The sequence below is a fragment of the Eretmochelys imbricata genome, chromosome 1, assembly GCF_965152235.1.
Source record: "Eretmochelys imbricata isolate rEreImb1 chromosome 1, rEreImb1.hap1, whole genome shotgun sequence".
Classification (NCBI taxonomy): domain Eukaryota; kingdom Metazoa; phylum Chordata; order Testudines; family Cheloniidae; genus Eretmochelys; species Eretmochelys imbricata.
The window spans coordinates 361,823,605-361,838,198 of record NC_135572.1 but is presented as its reverse complement, the minus strand read 5'-3'; the positions used below and the strand labels follow the sequence as shown (position 1 = coordinate 361,838,198).

General features: G+C 45.8%; 1 protein-coding gene across 2 annotated transcripts in view; it reads left to right on the top strand.

Moving 5' to 3' along the window:
* GOLGB1 (golgin B1) overlaps window positions 1-14,594 on the top strand; it is a 104,985-nt gene that overhangs the window by 66,917 nt on the left and 23,474 nt on the right. For both annotated transcript variants that reach the window (XM_077838146.1, XM_077838139.1), the window contains exons 16-17: window positions 6,030-6,208; window positions 7,096-7,264. In XM_077838146.1, the coding sequence (XP_077694272.1) occupies window positions 6,030-6,208; window positions 7,096-7,264 (348 nt within the window). The remainder of the gene's footprint in view (window positions 1-6,029; window positions 6,209-7,095; window positions 7,265-14,594) is intronic.

The window sequence follows — 14,594 nt, the reverse complement described above, 5'->3', positions numbered from 1 at the left end:
AGTTACTTTAAGACCATACCCCAAGTCCCTACCCAAAGTCACCTCTCCCTTTCATTTGAACCAACCCATTTCCTTACCTGTGTTTTTCAAAATAACATATGCAGACGAAAGGGAGGCATCACTTCACATATTGGACGTTCGCAGAGCTTTGACTTCCTACATTGAAAGAATAAAAACATTTAGGAAATCACGAGACTATTTGTCTCCATAACAGAATGCTCAATAAGACAAACAATCTCAAAACAGACTATCCAAATGGATATCAGGATGCATCCACCTTTGTTACCAAAAGAGTCACCTACAAGCCCAAGCGGGAGTACACTCTACCAGAGCACAGGCAGCATCTGTGACTTTTCTCAACAACGTACCCATTACTGACATTTGCAGAGCAGCAACCTGGGCATCAGCCCACACATTCATGAAACACTATGCTATAGAGCACCAATCAGCATCAGATGCTCGCTTTGGGCTCGCTTTGTTATCCACCATCCATAAGGCAACTCTGAAGCCCCTCCCTTCCACTGAGAGAGACTGCCCAACAGGCACCTAAAGTGGAGCACCCACAGGGACACTCCTCAAAGAAGAAGAGAGGGTTACTCACCTTGTGCAGTAACTGGGGTTCTTCAAGATGGTTGTCCCTGTGGGTGCTCCACTACCCTCCCTCATCCCCCTCTACTTCAGTTTTCACACTTTTTCTCTGCGGTAGAAAAGGAACCAAGGGACGGTTGGTTGCGCAGTGCTATGTAACTGCCTCAGGTGGTGCAAGACAGTAACGGCACGTGCACACCCAACAAGGCAGGTGCAGGGCGCACAGACACCTAAAGTGGAGCTCCCACCAGGACAACTGTCTCAAAGAACCTCAGTTACTGCACAAGGAGAGTAACCTTCTCTTCCCCCATTTTGCAATCATGCATTTGATTTTTTTTTCCTTCCTGCGCCTAGTAGTTTCTAATTATCTTTATTGAATTTCATCTTATTATTATTGATTTCAGACCAATTCTCCAATTAAGATTGGATTAGATTGAGTTCTAATGCTGTCCTCCAAAATGTTTGCAACCCCTGTCAGCTTGATGTCATCGGCAAATTTTGTAAATGTACTCTCTACTTCATCATCCAAGTTGTTAATGAAAATATTGAATAGTACAAGACCCAGGACAGAACAATGTGGGACCCCACTCACTTGATAGGTACTCCTCATTTGACAGGGGACCGTTGGCAAGTACTCTTTGAGTATGTTTTTTTCAATCAGTTGTCCACTCACTTTATGCTAATTTCATAAAGACCACATTTTCATAGTTTTCTTATGAATATAGAATCATAGAACTGGAAGGGACCTCAAGAGGTCATCTAGTCCAGTCCCCTGTACTCAAGGCAGGACTAAGTATTATCTAGACTATTCCTGACAGGTGTTTGTCCAATCTGCTCTTAAAAATCCCCAATGATGGAGATTCCACAACCTCCCTAGGCAACTTATTCCAGTTCTTAACCACTCTGAACGTTAGGAAGTTTTTCCTAATGTCCAACCTAAATCACCCTTGCTGCAGTTTAAGCCCATTGCTTCTTGTCCTATCCTCAGAAGTTAAGGAGAACAATTTTTCTCCCTCCTCCTTGTAACAACCTTTTATATACTTGAAAACTGTTATCATGTCCCCTCTCAGTCTTCTCTTTTCCAGACTTAACAAACCCAATTTTTTCAGTCTTCCCTCATAGGCCATGTTTTCTAGATCTGTAATCATTTTTGTTGTTGTTCTCTGGATTTTCTCCAATTTGTCCACATCTTTCCTGAATGTGGTGCCCAGAACTGGACACAATACTCCAGTTGAGGCCTAATCAGTGCCGAGTAGAGTGGAAGAATTACTTCTCGTGTCTTGCTTACAATACTCCCAGAATGATGTTTGGTTTTTTGGTTTTTTTTTCCTCCCCCAACAGTGTTACACTATTGACTCATATTTAGCATGCAATCTAATATGATCCTCAGATCTCTTTCTGCAGTACTCCTTCTCAGGCAGTCATTTCCCATTTTGTAGTGTGCAACTGATTGTTCCTTCCTAAGTGGAGTACTTTCCATTTGTCCGTATTGAATTTCATCCTATTTACTTCAGACCATTTCTCCAGTTTGTCCAGATCATTTTGAATTTTAATCCTATCCTCCAAAGCACTTGCAACCTCTCCCAGCTTGGTATAGTCCGCAAAATTTATAAGGGTATTTTCTATGCCATTATCTAAATCATTGATGAAGATATTAAACAGAACCGGACCCAGAACCGATCCCTGCGGGACCCCACTGGTTATGTCCTTCCAGCATGACTGTGAACCACTGAAAACTACTCTCTGGAAACGATTTTCCAACCAGTTATGAACCCACCTTATAGTAGTAGCTCCATCTAGGTTGTATTTCACTAGTTTGTTTATGAGAAGGTCATGCGAGACCATGTCGAAAGCATTACTAAAGTCAAGATATACCCCTTCTGCTACTTTCCCCCTATCCACAAGGCTTGTTACCCTGTGAAAGAAAGCTGTCAGGTTGGTTTGACATGATTTATTCTTGACAAATCCACACTGACTGTTATTTATCACCTTATTATCTTCTAGGTGTTTGCAAATTGATTGTGTAATTATTTGCCCCATTATCTTTCAAGGTACAGAAGTTAAGCTGACTGGTCTGTAATTCCCCAGGTTGCCCTTTTCCAGTCTTCTGGAATCTCTCCCTTCTTCCATGACTTTTCAGAGATAATTGCTAATGGCTCAGATATCTCTTTAGTCAGCTCCTTAAGTATTCTAGGATACATTTCATCAGGCCCTAGTGATTTGAAGACATCTAACTTGTCTAAGTAATTTTTGACTTGTTCTTTCCCTATTTTAGACTCTGATCCTACCTTATTTTCACTGGCATTCATTATGTGAGATGTGCAATCGCCACCAACCTTCTTGGTGAAAACTGAAACTAGGAAGTCATTAAGCACCTCTGCCATTTCCACATTTTCTGTTATTGTCTTTCCCCCCTCATTGAGTAACGGGCCTATTCTGTCCTTGGTCTTCCTCTTGCTTCTAAGGTATTTGTAGAATGTTTTCTTGTTTCCTTTTATGTCCATAGCTAGTTTGATCTTGATTTGTGCCTTGGCTTTTCTAATTTTGTCCCTACATACTTGTGTTATTTGTTTATATTCATCCTTTGTAATTTGACCGAATTTCCACTTTTTGTAGGACTCAAAAAAGAGTTTTAGATCATTGAAGATCTCCTGGTTAAGCCAAGGTGATCTCTTGCCATATTTCCTATCTTTCCAACGCAGTAGAATAGTTTGTTCTTGTGCCCTTAATAATGTCTCTTTGAAAAACTGCCAGCTGTCTACAATTGTTTTTCCCCTTAGACTTGCTTCTCCCACCAAGATAGCACTGTGCACATGAGAGCTTATGCTGGCAAAACTTATGTTGCTCAGGGGTGGGTTTTTTTCATAAGTGCTAGTGTAGACATGGCCTTAGAAAACGTTGTGACAGCGCTTCTCTGCGTTGGTGGGTTCCATGCTTCCACTTAGTGGTGGGCTGGTGTATTCCTCTCTACCTCAGAATTTCCCCATGTCCCTGGGCTTGCTGTCCATACCTTGCCTGAGTACGGTTCCTTCCGGCCTCCCTGACTGGGAAGGGGGAGAGAAGCCTCTTAGTCTCTGGTAGCCCCTCCGGGCCTGGTGGCAACAAACCAGGCCCGCAGTTTGGTCTCTCCCCTCCAGTGAGGTCTCTTCCCTCAGATCTCTGGGGTGCAGAAGGGCTGTTCACCCGGTTGGGTAGGGTTTCCCCTGCCCTTCACCTCTGTACCTGTGGGGTTTTCCCTCCTGGTGCTCGTAAGCATCTGCACCACCCAGCTCTCCAGTAGCACACTTTCCTCCCACCACTCCTATCATGCATGCCTATCTGCCTGGAGGGGAGGCTTTTAACAGGTTCTGGCAGGCCCTTGATTGGACCCAGGTGTCCTAATTAACCTAGAGTAACCTCTGTTCGGTTACCAAGGGAAAAGGGACCCAGAGCACTGACATCATGCATGCCAAGTGGCTCCAGCTGGTGGTGTCAGGCTCTGCATCCCTGGACCTGTTTGAACAGGTCAGCCTCATGACCCTGAACAGTTTGCAGAAATGCGTCTTCAGCTACAACAGCAACTGCCAGGAGACGCCCAGTGACTACATCATGGCTACCCTGGAGCTCAGCTCCCTGGTGGTACAGCGCCATCACCGCCTGCTCCTGTACTGTGACTTCCTGTAGCCCTCTGGCCTCACACTGTCACAACATGCTTTATAGTGATAAACTCAAGGGTATCAAGTTCTTTAGCTTAGTGAAGAGAAGGTTAAGAGGTGACTTGATCACAGTTATTTACTGCCTGTTAGGATATAGATATTCAGGTCTGTCTGTAAAGGCCTATACTCTAAGAATTTAGGTGTATTCTTATCACTTGGCTAGTTACAGGGGTACAAAAGAAAGAATCAAAATCACTGTCTGCTGGTGTAAGGGCCTTCTCTTACTGTGACAGTTTGAGGCCCTGTGCTTAGGCTAAGGCCTTTGGCTAAGCAGCAGAGGCAGCCATAAGCTGGGAAGCGAATGGTCACGTCGTCACATTCCAAACTAGTCACATTGAAATAAGGTGCTATTGGGCTGTTAGGAATACAGTCCTGTCCTGATAATGCCTATTGCCTCCAGAGAAAGGGAAGTGCCTAGAAAATATAAAAGGAAACTTAGTTTGATAGCATCCTGTCTGGCAAGAATTCACTTATCAATAGCTGGGATGTGAAATCCTCACTTCTGTATTGTTTTGTCATTATAGTTCCCACTTTGCTATTGTTTGTCTGTATAATCTCTGTCTGGTTCTGTGATTGTTCCTGTCTGCTGTATAATTAATTTTGCCGGGTGTAAACTAATTAAGGTGGTGGGATATAATTGGTTACATAATCATGTTACAATATGTTAGGATTGGTTAGTTAAATTTCAGGAAAATGATTGCTTAAGGTATAGCTAAGCCGAACTCAAGTTTTACTATATAGTCTGCAGTCAATCAGGAAGTGAGGGGGTGGGTTTGTGGGTGGGGGAGATTGGAATCATGTTTTGCTAAAGAGGGGAAATGGAAACAGGGAATGGGGGTAAGGAAATTGGAATAATGTTTTGCTAAGGGCAGGAATGGGAACAGGGACACAGGTGTAAGGCTCTGTGGTGTCAGAGCTGGGAAGGAGGATACTAAGGAAGGAAACTGGAATCATGCTTGCTGGAAGTTCACCCCAATAAACATCGAATTGTTTGCACCTTTGGACTTCGGGTATTGTTGCTCTCTGTTCATGCGAGAAGGACCAGGGAAGTAAGTGGGTGAAGGAATAAGCCCCCTAACACTGCCTGCATGGGGAACAAATATTTGATAATGGATTCTTTAATTTAGCAAAGATGCACCAAGATCCATTGGTTGGAAGTTGAAGCTAGACAAATTCAGACTGGAAATAAGGTGTAAATTTTAACAGTGGGGGTAATTAGCTATTAGAACAACTTACTAAGGACTGTGCTGGGTTCTTTGTTTCTGGCAATTTTTAAATCAAGATTGGCTGTTTTTCTAAAAGATGGGCTCCATTTAAACAGGAATTAATTTAGGGAAGTTCTCTGGCATGTTATACAGGAGGTCAGACTAGATGATCACAATGGTCTCTTCTGGCCTTAGAATCTGTGAATGTTTGTAACCAACCAGCAATCTTTGGGTTGCCAGGAAGTGTTGGTCAGAGGTGGGCCAGAAGCCAAAGTTTGGGTCTCACTGCTTTGATCTTGTGCTGGATGGCCAGTTCACCAGTGCTGACGCTGTTCTGAGCTGCTTTTAGCAGGACTTGTATGATAAGTGATGACTCACTCCATAAGCCCTGCCTGCCTGCCTGCTGGATGTGACCACCTTCTCCAGATGCCATAGTGAAGAGCACCTCAGGAATTTCTGTAAATAGTGAAAAAAAAACGTTGCCTGTCTATTCAGCAGAGGTCACACAATTTGTCATTCTGCTGTTTTCCTTTGATTAAAGTTGACAGAGCTGAAGAATCTGCAGCAGCAGTACCTGCAGATTGGCATGGAAACAGCTGAGATCTCTCACTTAAAGGCTCGACTGCAGGAGTATCAGCAAGAGGCTGATAAACAGCATTGTCTCCAAGAACAATTGAGGCAGGACAGCATTTCCTGCCAACATGAGCTCCACCAGCTCAGGTGAGAACAGCCCTTCTGCATACTGGTCCATGGGGGCAATAATCTCCTTGATGCAAGATTTGGGGGGGTCCCATTGGGAATCGAGCGGATGGCTGGAGGATGAGGTCAGGTTGTTATATGAAACTCATTCTGGAATAAGCCAATAGCTCTTCTAATTTTGTTTCTTGCCTCCAGCGGTAGCTAGTATTGCATATTGCAGAGGAATGTATAACTGTCCCCATCCAATATTATACCTAATTTATGTAGTACTAGAACATGAGCACAAACTTCTCCCTCCCCCACCTGGTGACCAGCTTCTTTTCTGAGGCCCCTTACATTGTTAACCTAATTTGTGTTACTGCAGAAGCCATTCTTACTTATGAGTGACTAATTCTTTATTTTATTAGTTTGATGCCCAACCCACGCTGCTGTCACCCTTAACAAATGCAGTCCATAAATATTCCTACAGCAGTCTGTCCTTCCCCACAGAGCTAAAATTAACCAGCCAGTGAGAAGGCTAAGTGATTTACCTCTTATCCCTGCCTTGCATACTGACAAAAGTTGTTTATCACAGTCTAGTCCAAGCTGTCTGAAGACAAAGGAAAACATATTGTCCAGGGGTACTGTAAGTGTGTAGCAGTGAACATGCTGCAGTCCCCAAGCCGACTGCAAAATGACTTTCTGAACCCTGCTCTGTCTAAGTCCTCAACTGTGTGAATTGGGTATCTCTGTCTCTATGCAGCAGTGTCTTGTTGCAAAGAAACTCTCCTGGCATAGGTTAACTGTGGGGAGTAATGAGACTGTTCCCCTGCTAGGCCTATGCTGGGCTTCCTGAGTACTGCAGGTGACTACACAGGACATACTGTAGGACATGCCATCTATAATGTTGACTATGTGTTGCTTTGCAGACAGGAGAAGACCACATGGGAGATGCAGAACAAGAGGGAAAAAGAGCAGTACTTGATGGCCTTGGCGGACAAAGACCAGCAGCTAAGTCACTTGCAAAGGATTGTGCAAGATTGTGTGAAGTCACCCCTGTCCAAGACGCAGGTCATAGAGGAGCAATACCAAAGGCAGGTGAGCAAGGATGGAGTTCCCTTCATATTATAGTGGAATTGGAAGCTTGGAATTCAGTCAGGAAGGAGCCAGAGTCATGGAGGATGGATCTAGACTGTTCTCAGTGATAGCAGATGACAGAACGAGGAGTAATGGTCTCAAGTTGCAGTGGGGGAGGCTTAGGTTGGATATTAGGAAAAACTTTTTCACTAGGAGGGTGGTGAAGCACTGGAATGCGTTACCTAGGGAGGTGGTAGAATCTCCTTCCTGAGATATTTTTAAGGTCAGGCTTGACAAAGCCCTGGCTGGGATGCTTTAGTTGAGAATTGGCCCTGCTTTGAGCAGGGGGTTGGACTAGATGACCTCCTGAGGTCCCTTCCAACCCTGATATTGTATGATTCTATGAGGAGTGGGGTCACAACATCTGAAAGCAGGTGGGTCAAATGTATAGGAGGGAAGTTTTTATCTGAGCGTCCTCTCTATGTTTCCATTCATGGGATGCACCAACTGTGCAGTGGGGATCATAGAATCATAGATTCTATGATTCTATGATCATAGAATATCATAGATTATCAGGGTTGGAATGGACCTCAGGAGATCATCTAGTCCAACCCCCTGCTCAAAGCAGGACCAATCCCCAACTAAATCATCCCAGCCAAGGCTTTGTCAAGCCTGACCTTAAAAATATCTAAGGAAGGAGATTCCACCACCTCCCTAGGTAATGCATTCCAGTGTTTCACCGCCCTCAAGGTCAGCTCCCAGACTACTGCACTGGGCAGCACAGCATGGGGAGGAGATGACCAGCCCTCTGTGGAGAAAGAAGTGGTTTGGGACTATTTAGAAAAGCTGGACAAGCACAAGTCCATGGGGCCGGATGCACTGCATCCGAGAGTGCTAAAGGAGTTGGCAGATGTGATTGCAGAGCCATTGGCCATTATCTTTGAAAACTCATGGCGATCGGGGGAAGTCCAGGACGACTGGAAAAAGGCTAATGTAGTGCCGATCTTTAAAAAAGGGGAGGAGGATCCGGGGAACTCCAGGCCAGTCAGCCTCACCTCAGTCCCTGGAAAAATCATGGAGCAGGTCCTCAAGGAATCAATTCTGAAGCACTTACAGGAGAGGAAAGTGATCAGGAACAGTCAGCATGGATTCACCAAGGGCAAGTCATGCCTGACTAATCTAATTGCCTTCTATGACGAGATAACTGGCTCTGTGGATGAGGGGAAAGCGGTGGACGTGTTATTCCTTGACTTTAGCAAAGCTTTTGACACAGTCTCCCACAGTATTCTTGCCAGCAAGTTAAAGAAGTATGGGCTGGATGAATGGACTATAAGGTGGATAGAACGTCGGCTAGATTGTCGGGCTCAACGGGTAGAGATCAATGGCTCCATGTCTAGTTGGCAGCCGGTATCAAGTGGAGTGCCCCAAGGGTCGGTCCTGGGGCCGGTTTTGTTCAATATCTTCATAAATGATCTGGAGAATAGTGTGGATTGCACCCTGAGCAAGTTTGCAGATGACACTAAACTGGGAGGAGAGGTAGATACGCTGGAGGATAGGGATAGGATACAGAGGGCCCTAGACAAATTAGATGATTGGGCCAAAAGAAATCTGATGAGGTTCAACAAGGACAAGTGCAGTGTCCTGCACTCAGAATGAAAGAATCCCATGCACCGCTACAGACTAGGGACTGAATGGCTCGGCAGTAGTTCTGCAGAAAAGGACCTATGGGTTACAGTGGACGAGAAGCTGGATATTAGTCAACAGTGTGCCCTTGTTGCCAAGAAGGCCAGTGGCATTTTGGGATGTATACGTAGGGGCATTGCCAGCAGATCGAGGGACGTGATCGTTTCCCTCTATTCAACATTGGTGAGGCCTCATCTGGAGTACTGTGTCCAGTTTTGGGCTCCACACTAGAAGAAGGATGTGGAAAAATTGGAAAATGTCCAGCGGAGGGTAACAAAAATGATTAGGGGACTGGAACACATGACTTATGAGGAGAGGCTGAAGGAACTGGGATTGTTTAGTCTGCGGAAGAGAAGAATGAGGGTGGATTTGATAGCTGCTTTCAACTACCTGAAAGGGGGTTCGAAAGAGGATGGCTCTAGACTGTTCTCAGTGGTAGCTGATGACAGAACAAGGAGTAATGGTCTCAAGTTGCAGTGGAGGAGGAGGTTTAGGTTGGATATTAGGAAAAACTTTTTCACTAGGAGGGTGGTGAAACACTGGAATGCGTTACCTAGGGAGGTGGTGGAATCTCCTTCCTTAGATATTTTTAAGGTCAGGCTTGACAAAGCCGTGGCTGGGCTGATTTAGCTGGGGATTGGTCCTGCTTTGAGCAGGGGGTTGGACTAGATGACCTCCTGAGGTCCCTTCCAACCCTGATATTCTATGATTCTATGATTCCTAGTGAAAAAGTTTTTCCTAATATCCAACCTAAACCTCCCCCACTGCAACTTGAGACCATTACTCCTTGTTCTGTCATCAGCTACCACTGAAAACAGTCTAGATCCATCCTCTTTGGAACCCCCTTTCAGGTAGTTGAAAGCACCCCCTTTCAGGTCGTGGAAAGGAGCTCAAGGGGTCATCTAGTCCAGTCCCCTGCACTCAAGGCAGGACTAAGTATTATCTAGACCATCCCTGACACGTGTTTGGAGATTTTTAAGAGCAGGTTAGACAATGATGGTCCTTCTACAGCCTCCCTAGGGAATTTATTCCAGTGCTTAACCACCCTGACAGTTAGGACGTTTTTTCTAATGTCCAAACTAAACCTCCTTTCTTCAATTTATAACCATTGCTTCTAGTCCTATGCTCAGAGGTTAAGAAGAACAAATTTTCTCCCTCCTCGTTGTAACAACCTTTTATGTACTTGAAAACTGTTATCATGTCCCCTCTCAGTCTTCTCTTTTCCAGACTAAACAAACCCAGTGTTTTCAATCTTCCCTCATAGGTCATGTTTTCTAGACCTTTAATCATTTTTGTTGCTCTTCTCTGGACTTTCTCCAGTTTGTCCACATCTTTCCTGAAATGTGGCGCCCGGAACTGGACACAATACTCCATCTGAGGCCTAATCAGCGCGGAGTAGAGCGGAAGAATTACTTCTCATGTCTTGCTTACAACACTCCTACTAATACATTCCAGAATGATGTTCACTTCTTTTGAAACAGTGCTGCACTGTTGACTCATATTTAGCTTGTGATCTACTATGACCCCTAGATCCTCTTCTGCAGTACTCCTTCTCAGGCAGTCATTTCCCATTTGTATGTGTGCAACTTATTGCTCCTTCCTTCGTGGAGTACTTTGCATTTGTCCTTATTGAATTTCATCCTGTTTACAGGTGAGTCTCATCTTACATTGGGGTTACGTTCCGCAGTCAGCACGTAAAACGAAAATCGCGTATAGTCAAAATTACATTGAGTGTAATGGCGGGCAGAATCGCCCGTACTACACGTATAGTATTGTCCAAGTTTGACTCAGACTCGCAATTTATCAGACTACTCTGTTTTATTAGCAAAGCTGCTCTGCTAATACATTTAGAAGTGAGCCCCCCGAGTGGGGCTTGTGTCTTTTAATTTATACAGTTTTTTGGAGAACAAGTTACAGAGAAGTTACAGACAAAAGAAGAAAAAGATTTTAGTCACCACCCTTCGAGATCCCTGAGACCAGTCACGTATTTTCAATTACCTGCCACCCTTAACAATCTCCTTTAACAGCTTCCGGTTAACTTAACTAATTGCCGTTCACACCTTCCATTCTGATGCCTGCTTCTTAGACGTGCTGGCTCTGTCTTAATTGCTTCTCCATTCAAAAGCTAACTGTCCCTACGTGTGCTCCCTCAGATACTTTGTAACATGTTTTGGCATGCCCTCTCATATACAATGTATCCAGCATGTCCCCTTATACAACGTTATACTTATACAATGTTATACTTCCACAGTATGTAAATTATTTTTCTCTTTTTTGTTTTTGCCAAGCGTGCAAAGCTGAATTCGCGCATGTTAAATGTATGTAAGATGAGACTCCCTGTACTTTAAACCATTTCTCCAGTTTGTCCAGATCATTTTGAAATTTAATCCTACCCTCCAAAGCACTTGCAACCCCTCCCAGCTTGGTATAGTCTACAAAATTTATAAGTGTACTCTCTATGCCATTATCTAAATCACTGAAGATATTGAACAGGCCTGGACCCAGAACTGATCCCTGTGGGACTCCACTCATTATATACTTTCAGCATGACTGTGAACCACTGATAATTACTCTCGGGGAATGGTTTTCCAACCAGTTATGCACCCACGTTATAGTAGCTCCATCTAGGTTGCATTTCCCTAGTTTGTTTATGAGAAGGTCATGCGAGACAGTATCGAAAGCTTTACTAAAGTCAAGATATACCACGTTTACCACTTCCTCCTATCCACAAGCCTTGTTACCCTGTCAAAGAATCTATCAGGTTGGTTTGACATGATTTGTTCTTTACAAATACATGCTGACTGTTACTTTATCACCTTATTATCTTCTAGGTGTTTGCAAATGGATTGCTTAATTATGTGCTCCATTATCTTTCAAGGTACTGAAGTTAAGCTGATTGGTCTGTAATTCCCCGGGTTGTCCTTATTTCCCTTTTTATAGATTGGCACTATATTTGCCCTTTTCCAGTCGTCTGGAGTCTCTCCTGTCTTCCATGACTTTTCAAAGATAATCGCTAATAGCTCATATATCTCCTCAGTCAGCTCCATAAGTATTCTAGAATGCATTTCATCAGGCCCTGGTGATTTGAAGACATCTAACTTGTCTACATAATTTTTAACTTGTTCTTTCCCTATTTTAGTCTCTGATCCTACCTCATTTTCACTGATATTCACTATGTTAGACATCCAATCACCACCAACCTTCTTGATGAAAACTGAAACCAAGAAGTCATTAAGCACCTCTGCCATTTCTACATCTTCTGTTATTGTTTTTCCCTCCTCATTGAGTAACGGTCCTATCCTGTCCTTGGTCTTCCTCTTGCTTCTAAGGTATTTGTAGAATGTTTTCTTGTTTCCTTTTATATCCCTAGCTCTTGATTAGTGCCTTGGCTTTTCTAATTTTGTCCCGACATACTTGTGTTATTTGTTTATATTCATCCTTTGTAATTTGACCTAGTTTCCACTTTTTGTAAGTATCTTTTTTGATTTTTAGACATTGGCAATCTCCTGGTTAAGCCAGGGTGTTGTCTTGCCATATCTCCTACCTTTCCTATGCAGTGGGGTAGTTTGCTCTTGTGCCTTTAATAATGTCTCTTTGAAAAACTGCCAACTGTCTTCAATTGTTTTTCCCCTTAGACTTGCTTCCCATGGGATCTTACCTACTAACTCCATGAGTTTGCTAAAGTTTGCCTTCTTGAAATCCATTGTCTTTATTTTGCTGTTCTCCCTCCTACCATTCCTTAGAATCATGAACTCTACCATTTCATGATCACTTTCACCCAAGGTGCCTTTCAGATTCATATTCTTCTTCGAGTGATTGATCATATGCACTCCACAATAGGTGGGCATGCTCGCCACATGCACTGGTGCCAGAAGTTTTTCCCCTAGTAGTACCTGTAGGGGGTCGCCCCAGCAACCCCTGGAGTGCGCTCTCCTCCCACCCCGAGTTCCTTCTTGCTACCAGTGAAGGTGCATTGGAACTGCTCTGCTCCAGCTTTTCTGCAGCTTTCCTCTTGAACTCTTGTTCATTCTTAGTTAGTAGTACCTGTAGTTGAAGTAGTTCAGATTAGTGTTAGTTTAGTTTAGTGCGCCCGGGTCAGGGCATGTCCCGTGCCCCAGGCTTTAAGTCATGCGACACTTACAGGCGCCCGATGCCAGTGAGTGACCCGCATGCCAATGAGTGTTTACGCTGTCTGGGGGAAACCCATCTCGGCGATCTCTGCAAGATTTGCAGATCTTTCAAGCCTCAGTCCAAGAAGGAAAGGGACATTCGGCTCTGAGCCATTCTGATGAAGTCGGCGCTGACCCCAACTCTGGTGTGCTGCTCTGAGTCGGTACTGCAGTGTCGGTGCGCGGCAACCCTTCAGTGCCTTCCACCGACCGGCACCGCTCCCCATACATGGGGCACACCAAGAAGGCTAAGAAGAGGTCTTCGCCGCCGAGACACCAGAGCAAGCCCAGAGGAGAGTCTAGACCCATGTTGGGCAGTTCTCAGTCCCCGTCGGCCACTAGGCCTCTGACTCAGGTTGAGCAGAGTAGCTTGGTCCACTCAGTGCAGGTCTCCCCGGATGTCCGGGTGCCCTCCACGCTGGAGGCACTGCAAGCGGCCCGGGACGTTATGTCTCTGCCAGTACCTGGGGCACCGCCACCGTTGGCTCCCCAGTCCAGAGGCAAGCCGCTGCTTGGGTCTCCACGGTCACAACCTGATCGGTACCGTTTGTGGTCGAGGCAACGTTCCCAACGCCGTTCGCAGCTCAGCAACCACCCCGTGTGCAGTTCGCGCCCATCCCCATCGACCCCCACCAGGTTGTCTGGCTGGATTCCGACTGACAGAGGTTCCAGGCACTGCTCCCCATCGAGATCGAGACAGACGGCACTGGAGGTCCTCGTCTCCAAGAGGCTACCGTAGCCCGTTGTGATACAGGCATCAACGCAGTTCCCGTTCGTCGTCTCGCTCCAGGACCCCACTGCGGCACTGCTCCCGCAGTCCCGGGCATCGATCGCCGGCACCTTGCCGTCGCAGATCCGACTGCTGGAGCCGATCGTGGAGCAGCTGCTACCGGCGATACCACTGTTCCACGTGGGGATCATGGTCTCATGGTCAGCACCGTTCCTGACCCCACCACTTCTCCCGGTCCAGGGACAGCGGCAGGTCGTACGCCAGCCGGGCTTCCCTTCGGAGTCGTCAGTCGATGGAACAGCCTAGTCAGGCTGAACAGCCCGCTCTGCTGGTGCCACAGCAGGTGCAGTGGCACCTGGCTCCTTGGCCGGCACCGTGTACCAATGGGCCCCGTGGCCCCTGACACAGCCCCCAGTGGGGGCTCGCTCGATGGCCAGAGCCTTGGAAAGACCATCAGCCTCTCTTTTCCAGCCTCCCAGAAAGGAGTCAGTGTGGCGTGCATCTTCGGTTCCGTGCCCAGAGGGCGACCAAGTGGTGGGATCTCTGGTACCAGTGGGTACACAGAGTACCACACCCGCATCCTCATCCTCCCTGATGAGGTGATTACAGCGCCTCCTCCCTCTGTTCCGCAGGAGGACTCTAAAACCTACCAGAAACTATTGAAAGGGGTGGCATCAAGCCTCAACCTTCAGGCCAAGGAGGTGGAGGAACCCTCAGACTTCCTCTTCAACTTCCGCTTGGCCTTGGCACCGGGCATGGTGGCCCTCCC